Source organism: Aquarana catesbeiana, linkage group LG10, assembly GCF_042186555.1.
Source record: "Aquarana catesbeiana isolate 2022-GZ linkage group LG10, ASM4218655v1, whole genome shotgun sequence".
NCBI classification, from domain to species: Eukaryota; Metazoa; Chordata; class Amphibia; order Anura; family Ranidae; genus Aquarana; species Aquarana catesbeiana.
This window is the reverse complement of record NC_133333.1, coordinates 124,368,607-124,386,774: the sequence shown is the minus strand read 5'-3', so window position 1 is coordinate 124,386,774 and position 18,168 is coordinate 124,368,607. Positions and strand designations below refer to the sequence as shown.

The 18,168-nt window shown below is 42.8% G+C and overlaps 1 protein-coding gene across 1 annotated transcript in view; it reads right to left on the bottom strand.

Annotated features, from left to right (window-relative positions):
* The window catches only part of ARHGEF12 (Rho guanine nucleotide exchange factor 12), a 441,882-nt gene that overhangs the window by 237,018 nt on the left and 186,696 nt on the right, over positions 1–18,168 (bottom strand). The window contains exon 13 of the mRNA XM_073602566.1: positions 11,157–11,249. Within this exon, the coding sequence (XP_073458667.1) occupies positions 11,157–11,249 (93 nt within the window). The remainder of the gene's footprint in view (positions 1–11,156; positions 11,250–18,168) is intronic.

Here is an 18,168-nt window from a genome sequence, read left to right as displayed (position 1 = left end):
TTACAACCACTTCAACGCATGTTTTTTCCCACACTGCAAGTCAGTTCATTAACATAAATCAACTTGCAACACACCAAAACATCCAAAAAATGGACGAGCACCATTTTCTGCATGTGCATTGGAGCTGCTTTGCCTTACAGTGTTCGGACGCTAATGTGCAACACAACGCAATGGAAAAGTGTGTTCAGGAAATAACAGTTACTGGTGGATTTTACAATAATTTGTTTCAATGGTAACACATTTTAAAAAGTTACCTTTTAAATAGAATCTTTATTTCTAGAAAAAAAAAAAATGTTACCAGGTTCTTTTAAGGCTTAGCATGCCAAGCTTTATAAGAAAGCCAGAACTTATTGACAGTTTCTTCCTAATTTAAATTTCAGGCAAGTCATCTGCTAGTGAGGTGGTATGCATTCTCCAACTCATAAGACTATACAAGTGTAATCTGATTTCCTGTTATTTAGGTGCAGGCATACATAGGGTCTATTTAAAATGTTTTCCCACAAGATTCACACATTTTCTAATTTGATTCAGTTGAAAAGACATATGTGAAACCTGGGTGAAAATCGTGTGACTCTTGCATGAAAATATTTATAATGAAACCCCATGAGTTTTTAGAACTGTTCCACATAGCAGTGTGCTGGTAACAAACAGTAAATGTGAAATTATACATATATAGTGCAGGGGTCTCAAACTGGTGGCCCTCCAGCTGTTGCAAAACTACAAGTCTCATGAGGCATTGCAAGGCTGACAGTTATAATCATGACTCCCACAGGCAGAGGCATGATGGGACTTGTAGTTTGGCAACAGCTGGGGGGCTGCCAGTTTGAGACCCGTGCGTGTGTATATATATATATATATATATATATATATATATATATATATATATATATATATATATATATATATATATATACACATACATACATACACACACACACACACCATGGCAGAATTTATGATTTCTTAGCCATTTTTCAGAGAATATGATTGATAACACAAAAACATTTCTTTCACTCATGGTTAGTGTTTGGCTGAAGCCATTTATTATCAATCAACTGTTTACTCTTTTTAAATTATGACAACAGAAACTAGCCAAAAGACCCTGATCAAAAGTTTACATACCCCAGTTATTAATACCATGTATTGCCCCCTTTAACATCAATGAGAGCTTGAAATCTTTTGTGGTATTTGTGGATGAGGCTCTTTATTTCTCAGATGGTAAAGCTGCCCATTCCTCTTGGCAAGAGTCCTCCAGTTCCTATAAATTCTTGGGCTGTCTTGCATGAACTGCACATTTGAGATCTCCCCAGAGTGGCTCAATGATATTGAGGTCAGGAGACTGAGATGGCCACCTTCACTTTATTCTGCTGTAGCCAATGACAGGTCGACTTGGCCTTGTATTTTGGATCATTGTCATGTTGGAATGTTCGAGTACGTCCCATGCGCAGCTTCCTGGCTGATAAATGCAAATGTTCCTCCAGTATTTTTTGATAACATACTGCATTCATCTTGCCATCAATCTTGACCAAGTTTCCTGTGCCTTTGTAGCTCACACCATCCCCAAATCATCAGCGATCCATCTCTGTACCTTTAATCATAGGCCTTGTTGACTTCTCTCCAAATGTAGCGTTTATGGTTGTGGCCAAAAAGCTCAATTTTGGTCTCAATGTTCCAAATGACTTTGTGGCAGAAGGTTTGAGGCTTGTCTCTGTGCTGTTTGGAGTACTGTAAGCGGTATGCTTTGTGACATTTGCGCAGTAATGGCTTTCTTCTGGGGACTCGACCATGCAGCCCATCTTTCTTCAGGTGACTCCTTATTGTGCATCTTGAAACAGCCACACCACATGTTTTCAGAGAGTCCTGTATTTCACCTGAAGTTATTTGTGGGTTTTTCTTTGCATCCCAAACAATTTTCCTGGCAGTTGTGGCTGAAATTTTAGTTGGTCTACCTGGCCGTGGTTTGGTTTCAACAGAACCCCTAATTTTCCACTTCTTGATTAGCGTTTGAACACTGCTGATTGGCATTCTCATTTCCTTGGACATCTTTTTATATCCCTTTCCTGTTTTATACAGTTCAACTGCCTTTTCCCTCAGATCATTTGACAATTATTTTGCTTTCCCCATGACTCAGAATCCAGAAACGTCAGTGCAGCACTAGATGAAAGATGCAAGGGTCTGTCAGGAGTCCAGAAACCCATTGACCTTTTATACACACACACAAGCAAACAGATCACAGGTGAGGATGGTTATCTTTAATAGCCATTCAAACCCCTTTGTGTCAACAAAATCACCAGGGTATGTTTCTGTTGTTATGATTTAAAAAGAGTTAACACAGTTGATTGATAATAAATGGCTTCAGCCAAACACTAACCATGAGTGAAAGAACACTGAATTTCAAAAGAGCCAACTTACCTAAACTACGAGCCTTGCTAGAAGGCATTAATTGGGATAGAATCTTAGGAACAAAGAACATGGAGGAGAGATGGGTTTGCTTTAAGAGCATATTAAATAAGGGCATTAGCCAATGCTTCCCATTGGGTAATAAATTTAAATGAGCAAACAAAAGTCCTGGATGGCTTAACTCCAATGTAAAAATGCATATAAAAGCAAAGGAGAAGGCCTTCAAAAAATACAAGGTTGAGGGGTCATCATCAGCATTCACACTTTATAAAGAATGCAACAAGAAATGTAAGAGTGCAATAAGGACGGCTAAGATAGAACATGAAAGACACATAGCGAAGGAGAGAAAAAAAAATCCCAAGAAATTCTTTAAGTATGTAAACAGTAAAAAAGGGAGGACAGACCATATTGGCCCCATAAAGAATGAAGAAGGACATCTGGTTACAAAGGATGGGGAGATGGCGAAGGTATTGAATGTATTCTTCTCCTCAGTCTTCACAAGGGAATCGAGGGGCTTCAGTAACCAAAACTGCAGTGTTTATCCTCATGACACATCACAGGAAGCACCTCCATGGTTAACAGAGGACAGAATTAAAATTAGACTTGGGAAACTTAACAATAATAAATCAAAGGGACCAAATGGCTTGCACCCGAGGGTACTTAGGGAACTCAGTCAAGTAATTGCCAGACCATTGTTCCTAATTTTTACTGACTGGAATGGTACCAGCTGATTGGAGAAAAGCCAATGTAGCACCAATATTTAAAAAGGGCCCAAAATACATCCCTGGGAATTACAGACCAGTTAGCCTAACATCAATAGTATGTAAACTCTTGGAGGGGATGATAAGGGACTATATACAAGATTTCAGTAATGAGAACGTTATCATTAGAAGTAATCAGCACGGATTCATAAAGAATCGTTCTTGCCAAACCAATCTATTAACCTTCTATGAGGAGGTGAGTTTCCATCCAGATAAGGAAAGCCCGTAGACGTGGTCTATCTGGATTTTGCAAAAGCATTTGACACAGTTCCCCATAAACGTTTACTGTACAAAATAAGGTCTGTTGGCATGGACCATAGGATGAGTACATGGATTGAAAACTGGCTACAAGGGTGAGTTCAGATGTGGGGGTTAAATGGGGAGTACTCGGAATGGTCAGGGGTGGGTAGTGGGGACCCCCAGGGTTCTGTGCTGGGACCAATCCTATTTAATTTGTTCATAAACGACCTGGAGGATGGGGTAAAAAGTTCAATCTCGGTATTTGCAGACAATACTAGGCTAAGCAGGGCAATAACTTCTCCGCAAGATGTGAAAACCTTGCAAAAAGATCTGAACAAATTAATGGGGTGGGCAACTACATGGCAAATGAGGTTCAATGTTAAAAAATGTAAATAAATGCATTTGGGTGGCAAAAATATGAATGCAATCTATACACTGGGAGGAGAACCTCTGGGGGATCTAGGATGAAAAAGAACCTGGGGGTCCTAGTAGATGATAGGCTCAGCAAAGGCATGCAAGCTGCTGCTAACAAAGCAAACAGAATATTGGCATGCTTTTGAAAGGGGATCAACTCCAGAGATAAAACAATATTTCTCCAGCTCTACAAGACTCTGGTCCGGCCGCACGTAGAGTATGCTGTCCAGTTATGGGCACCAGTCCTCAGGAAGGAGGTACTGGTAATGGAGCGAGTACAAAGAAGGGTAACAAAGCTAATAAAGGGTCTGGAGGATATTGGTTATGAGGAAAGGTTGCAAGCACTGAACTTATTCTCTCTGGAGAAGAGAAGCTTGAGAAGGGATATGATTTCAATATACAAATACCATACTGGTGACCCCACAATAGGGATAAAACTTTTTCGCAGAAGGGAGTTTAATAAGACTCGTGGCCACTCATTAAAAACAGAAGAAAAGAGGTTTAACCTTAAACTACGTAGAGGGTTCATTACTGTAAGAGTGGCAAGGATGTGGAATTCCCTTCCACAAGCGGTGGTCTCAGCGGGGGGGGCATTGATAGTTTCAAGAAACTATTAGATAAGCACCTGAACGACCGCAACATACAGGGATATACAATGTAATATTGACATATAGTCACACACATGGGTTGGACTTGATGGACTTGTCTTTTTTCAACCTCACCTACTATGTAAAATGTTTTTGTGTCATTATTAATATTCTCTGAAAAAGGCCAAGAAATCATAAATTCTGCAAGGGTATGTAAACTTATGAGCTATATATGTGACGGACTGGCCAAGCATGTCTCCAGACCTAAAGTCTATTGAGCATCTGTGGCAACCTATGAAGCTCTGGTGAACTCCATGCCCAAGAGGGTTAAGGCAGTGCTGGAAAATAATGGTGGCCAAACAAAATATTGACACGTTGGGACCAATTTGGACATTTTCAATTGGGGGTGTACTTACCGTAATTTTCCTTTCCTGGATCCTCCCCATGTCAGCCTACTAGGGGTCAGCTCCGCCCCCTCTTACCCCTCCAGGACCACCTCTTTCTTAGCCCATAAAGGGCGGCTGTCTGCCCACACCAGTGTTAGAAAAAAAAAATGGCCTTGCGACGGATAAACTCGGCCTTGCGACGGGTGGAAATCCCCGGCTGACATAGGGAAGATCCAGGAAAGGAAAATTACGGTAAGTATGGATAACAATTTTCCTTATTCCTGGACCTCCCCATATCAGCCTACTATAGGATGTACCAAGCAATATTAAGAAGGGAGGGAAGACAAAAAATAAAAAATAAGCCAAACCCTCAATGCAATGCTACTCAAATTTTTCATGGGCAACAGCCGCAGTAATAACCGTAGAGCCAAATGTTTCATCAGGCGGACAAGCCAAATTAAGCCTGTAATGCCTAATAAAAGGTGGTGGGCGCGCTCCAACTTGCTGCTCTGCAAATTACCTCAGGGGCGACCTTCGCGTATGCTGCCCAGGATGCTGCCATACCCCTCGTCAAATGTGCTTTGATCTCTGAAGGAGGAGGAAGGCCCAGCGTTTTGTATGCAATATGTATGGTCTTAACAAACCAGGAAGACAACTCTGGATGTTGCTGCATACCCTTTTTAGGCCCCATTGGGAAAACCTACAGCTGATTTTGTTTTCAAAAGCTTTTAGTCCATTTCAGGTAGGTTGAAACCGCAGAGACCAGGTCTAACTTACTCCACTCATCATCAGCTGTATCCGCCAGAAAGGCTGGGAGAATGACCTCCCAGTTCATACAAAATTATGTGGCCACCTTAGGTAGAAAGCTCGGTATCGGCCTAAGGACTATCTTGTCTGGGAGCACCAAACAATATGGTTCTTTAGATGAGAAGGCACACAACTTGGAGACTCTTCTGGCAGAGGCAACGGCTAGTAAAAAACAAAAACAAAAAACTGTTAAAGGAAATAATGAACAAGAGAAAGCTTGATCAAACGGAGGAACCAGCAATGTTCCCAAGACTAGTGTTAAGTCCTCTTTTGGAAAAAACGATTTCTATGGCTGCCCCTAAAAATCAGATCACCAACGGATGTAGAGCATATCTTGGACACGACATAGCCGACAAGATGGGGAGTTGACCCTTCAGGGAATTATAAGCTAACCCTTAGAGCCCACTCTGCAGAAACTCCAAAATGTTAGATACTGAAGGAGATCCAAGGTCCCAACTCCTTTCTGTAGTATTCCAGATCCGGTTATAGGTTACATTCGTGGACCTCTTACGAGCCTGTAATAATGTCTCCACTACACCGCCTGAGAGACCCAAGCCAGTTAAAGGCCCCCTCTCACTTCCAAGTCATTAATTTCATCCTCCTGCGGTTCGGGTGTCAGGCCCCACTCTACAGAAGGAGATTTTGACAAGGAGGCAGTGGGATTGGTGAGCCCAACTTTATCCTCCAAGCCAGAGGGAACCACGGCTCCCTCAGCCAGTTAAGTAGGACTACTATTGCTGTGACCCTTTCTCACTGAATCTTCAGCAGGATTTTGAGAGCCAATGGAAGCGGCGGGAACACATACACCAAGGGGAAGTTCCAAGACCTGGACAGAGCACCCTGACCCAACGCCTGTGGATGCCAGGTCCGGGAGAAGAAGGCAGTTGACAATTCTCCTCCAATGCCATAAGATCTATCGAAGGCATCCCCCAGACCCCGAAGATCTTGCGTAGGTACTTGGGGTTGAGGCCCCATTCGTTGTGATCCCCAAAGCCTCGACTCAAGCGATCTGCTAAAACATCCCCAGGCCCTGGCAGATGAGATGCTGTAAGAGAGCCGAGATTCTTCTCTGCGCATAGGAAGATTGAAATGCCACCTGAAGGAGAGGGCGACTTCTTGTGCCCCCTTGATGAGACACATAAGCCACCATAGTTTTGTTGTCCAAAAGAATCTTGGACAGGTCGACCATGCAACATAGGTTGGAACACTAAGAGAGCGTGTCTGACAGCATCCAATCTCAGGAAATTTAAACTCTTCACCCCACAAAGGTTCCATTGGCCTTGAACCTGCTGTCCCAGGCAGTGTGCCCCGCAACCTGCCAGAATGGCATTCGTCGTCACCACTATTGGTTCTGAGGCTTTCAACGGAACGGGAAAGATTGCGAGCTACTGACCACCAAACCAGGGAACAGATTATCAGAATTGGCAGATAGATTTTCTGGAACAAGGAGTGACAATCCCACTGAACAAGAAAGTTGCATTAAAACCTCCTTCTGCGCCACCTGACCCACGGGACTACTGGAACTGTGGCTGATAGAACCCCCAGATACTGCATGCATGCCTTCACCATCATAGAAGGCCTGGCCATCACTGCTTTTGTCTGAGACTGGATCTCCTGGACCTTCCTCTGAGGAAGAGAAACATGACCCCGATCCGTGTCGAATTGTACTCCTAAACACTCCAACATTTGGGTCGGATGCATCTGGCTCTTCCGAAAGTTGATCAACCAACCGAAAGGAGCTAGTGTTTTGCAAGTGAAATTCACACGAACTATTGTCTAGATAATGGAATATTTGCACTCCCTTGACCCTGAGAGTCGCAACAACAGTAGACAGTAGCTTTGAAAACGTTTTCGGAGTCGCGCAGAGACCGAATGGGAGACATTAAAATTGAAAATGAGAGCCTTCTACGGAAAACCCGAGAAAGCGATGGTGAGATGCGTCTATGGAAACATGAAGATACGCATCCGCCAGATCGATGGAAACCATCCAGTCTCCTGACTCCACAACCGAAATAATCGTTTCCAATTAATTCATTTTGAATGGTGGCACCTTCATGTAAAAATTCAGGACTTTGAAGTCAAAAACTGGTCCGAAACCCCATGAAGCCTCTGGGACCAAAAACAGAGGGGAACATACTCTTTGACCCAATTCGTGCCTTGGAACCAAAAGGATGGCCCTTGCTGCCAACAGCTCCCTTATATATCCTTGCAAACATTGCCTCCTTTCCAAATCCCTAGGAAGTCCAGTTTCTACGAACGAGGTCTGAGGGGGCCTTGTTCTGAACTCGAGACGATAACGTGATCGAATGACGGCTACAATCCAGGCATCCTGTAATTTGTCCGCCCAAACCCCCCCAAATTGGGCTAGTCTTGCTCCTACTTGAGAGGGTTAAGCGGAGACACCTTCAGAAGGACTTATTTGAAGCCTTAGGAGCTTTGTTGGACCTGGGCCTGGAAAGTTTCTGGAAGGTTGAACCGGCTCCCTTCAACTGTCTGAAAAACTGTCTGTAAGCACTGGCCTCATTAAATCCTTCATTGGATCTCTTGTTAAACCGAAAGGGCTGGTCTTGTCTTTCTCTTCTGCGGATTTAGGCCAGATCTGCCGCTGAAAACCCGCTGAATTGCTGATTCTAAGTCTTCCCGAAGAGTAGCTTCCCGTCAAATGGAACCAAAGACTGCGCTTAGAAGCCTTAACGGCCGACCAATGCTTCAACCATAAGGCTCTGCGGGCTGTGACAGAATGAGCCATTATCTTTGATGTCATCTTGACCTGGTCGACAGCCACTTCAGCCACAAACTCTACAGCAGTCTTGAAAACTGCAAAGGAGAAGAACTGCCACTTCCCAGACTTTCATCCGAACATCCATCCACCAGCTCCGCTACCCGCACTCTAAGGCTGGATTCACACCCATGCGCTCCCAGCATTCCACAGACCCGCACCACAGAACGTGTTCCATAGGAGACCATGGTAAATGGATGGTAGTGCAAATCCGCAAAAAGCACCAAAAACGCACAGGTGCGAATCCAGCCCAAGTGCTGCTGCCACAGAAGTGAGTGCTACCACCGGTCTGCAGGCTGCTCCGGCCAAACTATACAACCTTTTTAGGTCTGTGTTTATTCTGCGATCCATAGGATCCCTAAAAGGGACTGAATCCTCCAGCGGAAGCGTAATGTGGCGGGGGAATCTACGTAATGAAGCATCCACCTTAGGCGTAGTGTCCCAAGGGGAACAGCTTCGATACTCTCTTATGCACATTGAACTTCTTCTAAGGCCCCGCCCACGCATCGTCAATTACTTCTTTAATTTCAGAAATCAATGGGAAGGAAGGTAACGATTTCTTTAAATACGGGTAGTATCTTTCCTGTTTCTTTGGAGGCAATGATTCTTCCTGCCACTTCATCGCATCCTTAACAGCCTCCACTGGGGGGGGGGGAACCAGAGCAAAAATCAAACGTATGTGATTCCGAGACCATCTCAGCATCAGATGGATCAGAATCGCTATCGACTTCAGAGTTAAAACGCACTGAAAACACATGATCTGAATCTGCAGATGCTGAAGATACAGCAGGATGAGCAGAATTCCTTGAAACACTCTTTAACTCTTCCTTGACTGCATGCTTAATGTAGGATTTAACCTGGCGTGCTTTCGCAGCATTGTCCTGAGCTGCCTCCTTGAAGCAAGATGCGCATACCCGCTCTCCTCTGAGGACCTCAGTTGAGCAGGCCCAACAGGATCTTTCTTCTGCCTGGCGATGAAGACCTATCCGAAGGATTGGATCTTCTTCTGTATCTGCCCCCTGATTTGCTCTTTCTAGAGGCTTTCTGATGTCTTGACCTCTCTTGGCTTGGGTCCTAACGACTAAAGTGAGGTAAAGGCGAGGGAGAACTGGAATGCTGTGACAACAGGCGTCTATCCAGCTGCATGCGACGCTGCGATTTGTCATGTCTAGTGTCTTTTTAACTCCTTTAAGGCTAGAATTCTGATTTGGAACCTCTTTGAGGGCGTTTATCCCGCACTGGGCCCTTCTCTCTGTAAAACACAGAGGATGTGCTCTCTTTTTAAAAAAAATAAAAAAAACTTAAAACTTTAAAACAAAAAAAAAAACAAAAACAATAAAACAAAAAAACAAATAAAATAAATAAATACAATTAAAATAAACTTCTCCATCCTAATCTTTAGTGCTAAGGCAGCTAGGCAGGCAAAATTCCCCAGACCTATAAGGCACAGGATAATAAAAACACTCTGATAGACAAATAACACAGCAGTAAGTAATGAGAGTCCTGGAGAAAGCTTACCAGAGCAGAGCAGCAGATTGATCAGCTGGAGGCTGAGATTAGCCTAGAGGACAGAGCCTGCTGCAAATCAGCAGTAAGCATTCTGGTGTTTGCTAGGCAACCCAAGGAGGAAGCTGCCTCTGACCTCACCTGCTCAACTCTGAGCTTCCTGAAAGGAATACATGTGGAGGTGGTGAACTACAAGTCCCAGCGAGCCAAACCACTGCCTGAACACATAAAAACATGGAAGGAGAGTGTGCCAGCACCTGCCTAACGAAGGTATTTACAGTCATTTATACTGCCAGTGACCTTTGCCAGTAATACACAGTCATTTATACTGTACCCACCTCCTCAGGAGATTTACAGCCTATATGGGGGGGATCTTCTGAACCGGGAGAGGCTGAACCCGAACAGGATGGATGGCGGATGGAGAAAAAAAAAAAAAGAAAAAAAGAAAAGAAAAAAAAAAAAAAAAAAAAAAAAAAACTTTAAAAGGCGTCTTGAGCGAGGACGAAAAAAGAACACTGGTGTGGGCAGACGGCCGCCCTTTATGAGCTAAGAAAGAGGTGGTCCTGGAGGGGTCAGAGGGGGCGGAGCTGACCCATAATAGGCTGACATGGGGAGGTCCAGGAAATATATATATATATATATATATATATATATATACACACACACACACACATTTCCCCTGATTAACTAGAAATGAAAGCAAAGAGCAAACCTTTTTTAGCTCTGAACTTAAGATACAGATTTGCCTAAAGTTGTCACCTGTTCTGTCCTTTGAAAAAAGTACTTGTAAGCGCTATTTTTTTTGTTTAAATAGATGTTTAAACAAACGTTTTTATACTTATACAAGGAGATTGCACAGAGCAGCCCCAAAGCTCCTCTTCTCAGGTCCCCCTGCCGGTGCTCCTGGCTCCTCCTTTTCTTGGTGTGCCGCATAGTAAGCTGTTTGTTATGGGGCACATCTGCAGGCTCGCCCCTGAGCCATGCAGCCAGAGATTAGACATAAACAGTGCAGCTTAGCCCCACTCCCCTCAAAGGATTTAACCGACAGGAATAGCCAAGTTTGTGAGAGCAGGGAGAAGGGAGACAGCTGCTTTAGATGGGCACAGTGCTTGATCGAGTGAGGACTCAAGTATGGGGGGGGTTATACTGCTACCTAAGCATTTTTTTACCTTAATGCAAGGAATGCCATAAGTTAAAAACTCATTTAGGCTATAGAACCTTTTTAACAAATGAAGACGTTGCCCAGTTGTCCATATACTTGGTACTATATATTAACCTGTTCTGGTTCTGCATCAAATTCCTCATCTTCCGCGCCAATAATGCTGTGTGAAATACGAGTCGATGGACTTCCCATGCTAGACTGTGAATCCTACAAAACAAATTACAAGTCATGAAAACATGCCATTATACACAATGTTAATACAATGTTAATAAAATAATATGTAAAGTCTGTTGGAACAAAATGTGAGATTTGCAGTATGTAAAGCATTGCTTTGAATATTCTTGCAGTCTATGTAGTGTCCTTGCATGCAATAACAAACCCCCCTTAAAGTCCAACCAGGGACTGGTTATAGACAGATGCTGGTGGATTGAAATGGCCCACTGGCTTCCCATATCTTTTGGGAATTTCAATAGTGAGATGTTTTACAGAAGAAAAACGAGGACTGCCTGCAGATCAAATAGCTGTCAAAGGACCTTATGATGTGAACCGCATCAGATGAGGCCGAAACATCAACCTGGCAGGACTTGGAGAAAGTGTGATCAGAAGTCCAGGTAGAAGCCCTACAACTCTGGGAAACAGTTGCCCAAGGTTGAAAAGCCTGATAACTCACAGACCTAGTAGTCTTAACAGAAAAGAGTAATCTGATCCTGGAATGGTTTGACAGAGCCACCCAGAAATGATAGAATAAGAAGCCATGGTGTCCTTCTAGCGATGCACCGGCATGAAAAAACAAAAACAAAAAAAGAAACAGAATCTGTCTTTTTAGAAAGAAACAGTGGCTAAGAGACTCATAAAACCCAAACCACATCCAGGAATGGTGGGACATTTTCCTCTGAAGAACCAAAAGACAAAAGGTCTCAAAGAGTAGAGAGGATTTGTTCCACAGAGTTGCTACTGGGGTTTAAAGCGATACTAAAACACACGCTGTTTATTTTAAATTGTCCCTTCTATCTCGGTGTGGAGATGATGGCACTGTAATTATTTTAATTAAAAAAAATCTCTTTCCCAGCCCATCTGCAGGGAAACATAAGCAGGAGGATCTTTTAGTTCTCTGTTGCTGGTCACAAAAGAAAAAAAAAAAAGGCCTTTGAAGTAAAAATAAATTACTAATATCAATAAACTATTTTTAATATGGAATACAAATATATATTTGAAATCAAATCTTTATTATTTTCTGGAATATTATGTGGGCAGATTTCTGCCAGTCACAGGCTGTGTCACGCCCATCCCAGCTTGTGTTTTAGAACAGGGAGGTGAAGCCACCATTAATCTACATATAAAACCCCACCCCCATTGTACTTAGCTGGTTAGTGGGCATGGAGGAGGAGGGAAGGAGTGGGTTGTCATTTGTTACTGCGTATACGCCAACATGTGAGACTCTATAGTCACATGGGCTGCTCAAATGTGATAGGGAGGAAATACTCAGCATAGAAACTTCCTGCAAACTGAGCATGTGAGGAGTTGCCACCACAGCTGCAAAATCCCCAGCTGAATTGGGGACATGGACTGAAGGAGGAGATAGAGAACAGTAGGATCAACATAATGTGGGTTTAGTGACAGTATAAGCCTATAGACTTACATGAAATTAGGTCTGCCTTCCATGTCTGATGATAGATCTTGCAGGAAATTAACTTCCTAGCTTTAAAATATACTTCCACTTTTGCAGATAAACTAGGATAACACCTACTGTGTGTGTTACATGTTCCCCTTAACATAGCACAAATTAAAAGAAAAAAAAAAAAAAATTTGCTGGTTACCTTTTTAAGCACCATTAACTTGCTGAAAAATCCTTAGATGCTCCCCCTGCTTTGTGATTTTTAGGATGGGGCTATTGAGAAATGTTTAACTTAATTAACCATGTCTGTACTGTGTATGCAGTTCTTTATTATCAGCTGTAAAGTACATTTGAACGCTTTATCTTAGCAAAGAGTTAAAAATTCAGAAACCGCCCTCCTGCACTGTATGTTACTAAGACAAAGCTAGACTCTGTGTGGGGACAGAGCCAATGTGACACTCTTCATAAATTCTTAGCATCAACCATGACGCCTTTTCCTTAGAAGCAATGGAGAGAATACCACAACCACTTGGTAGTCCAAAGCAATGAGGATCTGAAATGCCCTTCAAAGCAATCCTGCAGAGAAGTCGGGGAAGCAGTGGAAGAAAATCAGAATGTAGTGATAACACAGAACCATCAAGAGCATCCACTGCTTTTACTAGAAGACCCTGAACCTCAGTACAAACATGCGCAATTAATTCTTGAAGGAGGTCCACCTTTGACACAGGTTCCGGATCAGCTCTGAATGTAGAGACCACTCTACTGGCTCAGATGCTGCTGGCTGAGGAATTATGCCTGCCAATGGCCATGCCTGAAATGGCTGACAAGACAGAAATATGACATTTTTGCCTAGGAAAGGTTCCACTCTACCTCTTTTGCTGATGGCTGACGTATGCTATCACAGTGACATTCTCTGACAGAATCCAGATCAGATGGATCTATAATAGGTTGTCCAAAGCTGAATTGAAAGCCAAATTGCCTGAAATGCTTAGATGTTTATTGGGAGACAAGATGTCTTCAACAACCAAGTCCTCTGCACCAACAAAATGTTCAGACCTATAATAGTCCTGGGCACTATAATAACAGTTGTATTAAAGTGATTGTAAAGGCAGAAGGTTTTTTTTTATCTTAATGCATTCTATGCAATAAGATAAAAAGCCTTGTGTGTGCAGCAGCCCCCCTCAGAACCCCCTGATAAATACCTGAGCCCCATTTAGATCCAGTGATGTTGTAAGACTGTCTCGGCTGCCCGGGACTCCCCTCCCCATTGGCTGAGATAGCAGCGCTGCATCGTTGCCACCCCCCCCCCCCCCCCCCCCCAGCTGCTGTTGAAGTCAGTCAGCCAATGAGGAGAGAAAGGGGGTGGGGCCTGGCCATGGCTCTGTGTCCGAATGGCCACAGAGAGCTTTGGCTCGGCTCGGGTGCCCTCATAGCAAGCTGCTTGCTGTGGAGGCACTCACCAGAAGGTAGGGGCCAGGAGAGCCAAAGATGGACCCGAAAAAGAGGAGGATCCAGACTGCTCTGTGCAAATCCACGGCATAGGGCAGGTAAGTATGATATATTTGTTATTTTTAACTAAAAAAAGAAAAAACAAACAGACTTTACAGTCACTTTAATATTAGAGCATGCCCATAAAATCTATAAAAAAAAACACTTTGCAAACATCAACAAAGTCATTCAAATCTTCTGTGCAACTATAATAAAATCATAAGAAAATGTACAAAAGCATGTGTGCAAGATGCCAAAAAAACACATACAAAATAAAAATGTGCAAACCCACTTCAGTGTAAATGTATTAGAATAAAGTGCAAATTCTATATCTTTGAGTACAGGACACAGGCCGAACATTCATAGGCCCTGGTACCTTCAGGCAATTGGAAAATGTCAAGCTTTTGAGGACATGCCCCCTTGGGCATACCCCCTATATCACTATTCAACTCCACAAGTTCTTAGCATTCTAGCAAGCAATGCAGAGCAACACAGGATAAGAAGTGATCATGGCCGGTGTCCTGTACTGTACTCCGAGATATGGAATTTACAGATAAGTCAAATTTCATTTTTTCTTAATCGTACACTACAGAACACAGGCTGAATAATCATAGACCCTGGGACGCCCCAAACCACTGAATGAGAAGGTGGGCAACAAACTAGTAAAACAGATATCTGACAAAAGGGACAACAATAGGGGTCCACAGACTATTGGACGTCCACCTGGAAAACTTTGAGATGGTATGAACAAATGACCTGGTGGAGGCCTTAAAAATCTGTGTTTAAATATGAAAGTGTGTGATGCTGCGCTGCTAGATTCTATTGCATAAGCAAAACAACAAAATCACCAAAAGTGAAGTTCTGTATGTGTACCTTTCTTTCCCCATGTACATTACAAGGAAAATAAATATGATGAAGATCACATAAAAGATTAAATCATACAATAAAGTGCATCTATAACCAAAAATCCAGTCCAATTACAAATAATGAAGTGCTCAGTCCATACAGTTGGTGGTATCAAAACAATAGTGGTGATAAGAATCTTGTTCTGATTATCCAAGCACCCAATATCATAAGCGCTGTGCCTCTAGACTTTACACAATGTGTGTCACCTCTGTGCTCACAGAACGCTCACCTCCAGATTGGTGTCATATAGCCTGTATATGATAATCGTCCCAAGTTTGGACAGTATCAAGCTCATCCTGTACCTCCAGACCTCTAGGGGCTCTCCACATATACTTCCTGAAGGCTCTGGTTTTAAGAGGAGTATGGTACCTTTAAAAGTTCTTGTTTATTCATGCTGCCATATTTGCCTTGCCCATGCGAGGGAAAGATACCAACAAGCCTCTTATGATGTAGTATGTTAGTAAAGTAAATATTTATTACAAACGAAATGCACTTACACTTTAAAACATAAAAAAATGCTTATATACATAAAATCCCGGATTTTACTATTGCATGTTGTCACTTCTGGTCCGTGTGTGCCTCCGCACACACCCTACGAATTACGTCATGGTCACGTGACTTCAAAGTGACGTAACGCATAGGGCGTGAGCCGAGGCAGACACAGAATGTAATGAGGAAGTAGAGACCGAGAAGCAGGTTGGAATAGAAAGCCTTAAGGCATCATGTCTGGCCTGTTGGAAGGAGGCCAAGGGCCGTCTCCTAGAAGTCCGATTATGCCTGAGTATCAGTTTCTTCTGGGCCAGTTTGGTGCTTTGAGAATCACCAGTTTCCTCTATTGCTCTATTTTGTGGAGCAGTTGAGTTAAAATGCACATTGGAGGAAAAGCACAGATTAGACTGAATGGAGTCAAGGAAATTATTTGAGCATCCAATATCAGTGCTAAAGATCCTTGGCCAGGCCACGAACAGAGGTAACTTGGTGTTAAATCTGTAGGCCAGAATGCCCACATTTAGAGTCCCCCTCCTCTGACATATCAAAGCTGAAGATGTCAGGGTGAGGGCCCATTTCCCTTGGTCCAGGCAGTGACGGCTGAGGTAATCCACCATCCAACTGTCCACTCCTGGGATGTGGACAGCAGAGATCGCAGGACAATATTTCTCCATTCATAAGAATATCTGGCTTGCTTCTTTTAAGGCTACATGACTCTTGGTACCTCCTTGGTGACTGGTGTACTGTAGGTCACAGGAAATTAGGTGAATGTGACAGCCTCGAAAGGAGGCCACCATAAGGCCCAAAACTATTTTGGAGAAATCTCACAAAAGGGGTGTTTCTTTGACCTCAAGACCTAAGAGTGAGATCTGAGGGAAAGCAGTTTGTTCCCTGGAAGGAAGACTTTTACTTGGGCCGGATCCAGAATCAGGCCCAGATATTCCAGGAGAAAAAAAGAGGTTTTTGGAACTAGACCACCCACGCAAAATTAGCAGACAGCTGGAAAGGGGATGAATCCTTCAGAAGTCATTTAGAGCCTGTGAAGGGCTGGAAGGGCCTGAAGAGGTACCTTTGTGAATACTCTGGTAGTAGACGACAGGCTAAAGGGCAGTGCAAAAAACTGGAAAGAATAGTCTCCTATACCAAAGTGTAAAAGCGCTGATGAGGAGGATAAATGGAAATATGAAGATTGCCATCTTGGATGTCTACAGGTGCCAAGTATTCACCTTGTCTCAGCGAGGCAATCACTGATCTTATAGATACAGTTAAAACATTTTGGAATTTGCAGGTATTTGTTTAGAGATTTTAGGTCTAGGATCAGAAGAATACCCCTGTTGGGTTTTGGTACCATGAACAGGCCTTTGGACCTGTCTAGAGGTACTGAAACAACACTACAAGTGGTGGTTCTAAACATTCTTCAAATCTGACTGTCCTTAAGCAGATTTTTAATGATTTGAGAGAAGTGGTAGTGTGGGGGGAAGGGGGAGTTGTGCTCAAACTTTATCAGCAGAATCTTTGAAAGAAGAAGCATCTTCAATTTGTACAGTGAGTTTAAGACAGAGATGGCAGGGTTTACCACTGGAATAGAGCATTTTCTAACTAATTTTTCTTTTGACAGCATTCGGTAATGATCATTGGAGGGCTGAAAATCTTTTCTGAATTGACCCAACTGCCAAGAATTGCATTTTATTTGTTTTAGAACAGGGAATGTCTTTTCTAATTTGGTGGGTCTCTTTGTAACCGAAAGTGCCTGGCTAGACGGAGGAGATTCAAGTGTGAAAATGCAAAGCTTCCTCTAGCACCGTCTCTGGGTGTTCTTCATTCCCTCCTATGTATGACTCTCTCAGGTATAAGAAAAAAGGAGTTGGAACAAAGCTAGTCCCAGGATAGCAATCAAGGGGAGAATCAACAACGGTATTCTAATCATTTATGCTGTTAACTTTATTGATGAATGCATGAATATATAAAAGTAATCCCACCAATGCAGCACAAAGGTCGCATGGGTAGGACACGTAGTCCTCCACAATATCTACTAGCAATTATAAAACACTATAAACTGTAGAAAAAGAAACATTGTATTGTTTAAAAATAGACGCTAAACAAAAAGCCTCTCCCACTAGTCCCGAGTAAATTGTGCCCTAACTAGGGCTTGAATATGATAATAGTCAGAAGTCATTATGAACAGACAAGAGGCTGCTTCCCGTTACTGCTGTTCTCATGCAATCAAATAAAATATATAGACAGCACTGCTAATCCTGCAAAAGGTGGATATAAATCAAATGTCAATTTGTCTATACACAATACAGCATACGGGTCTCCAGTTATTCAGTAATGTAACGGAACACACTCAAGCAGAGGATGTTCAATTCAAATAGTGTGGCCAGCTGCAGGGACCGTTGCTGGTTGTATAGAGCCCGGAACCTCTAAAGCTCTTGTCAATAAGTCAGCAGTCAGTCTTGGCATATACACTCATGAGGACACACATGTAAAGGAATAAATAGTGTAGGACCCACTGATTATGGGGTACTTTGTCACAGTAAGTGGGCTTAGCACCATATAGCAATATGGTGTGACCAAATCCCCATATTTTTTGATAATGTTTTTCTAGAAATGCTTAGGTGTTTTAAA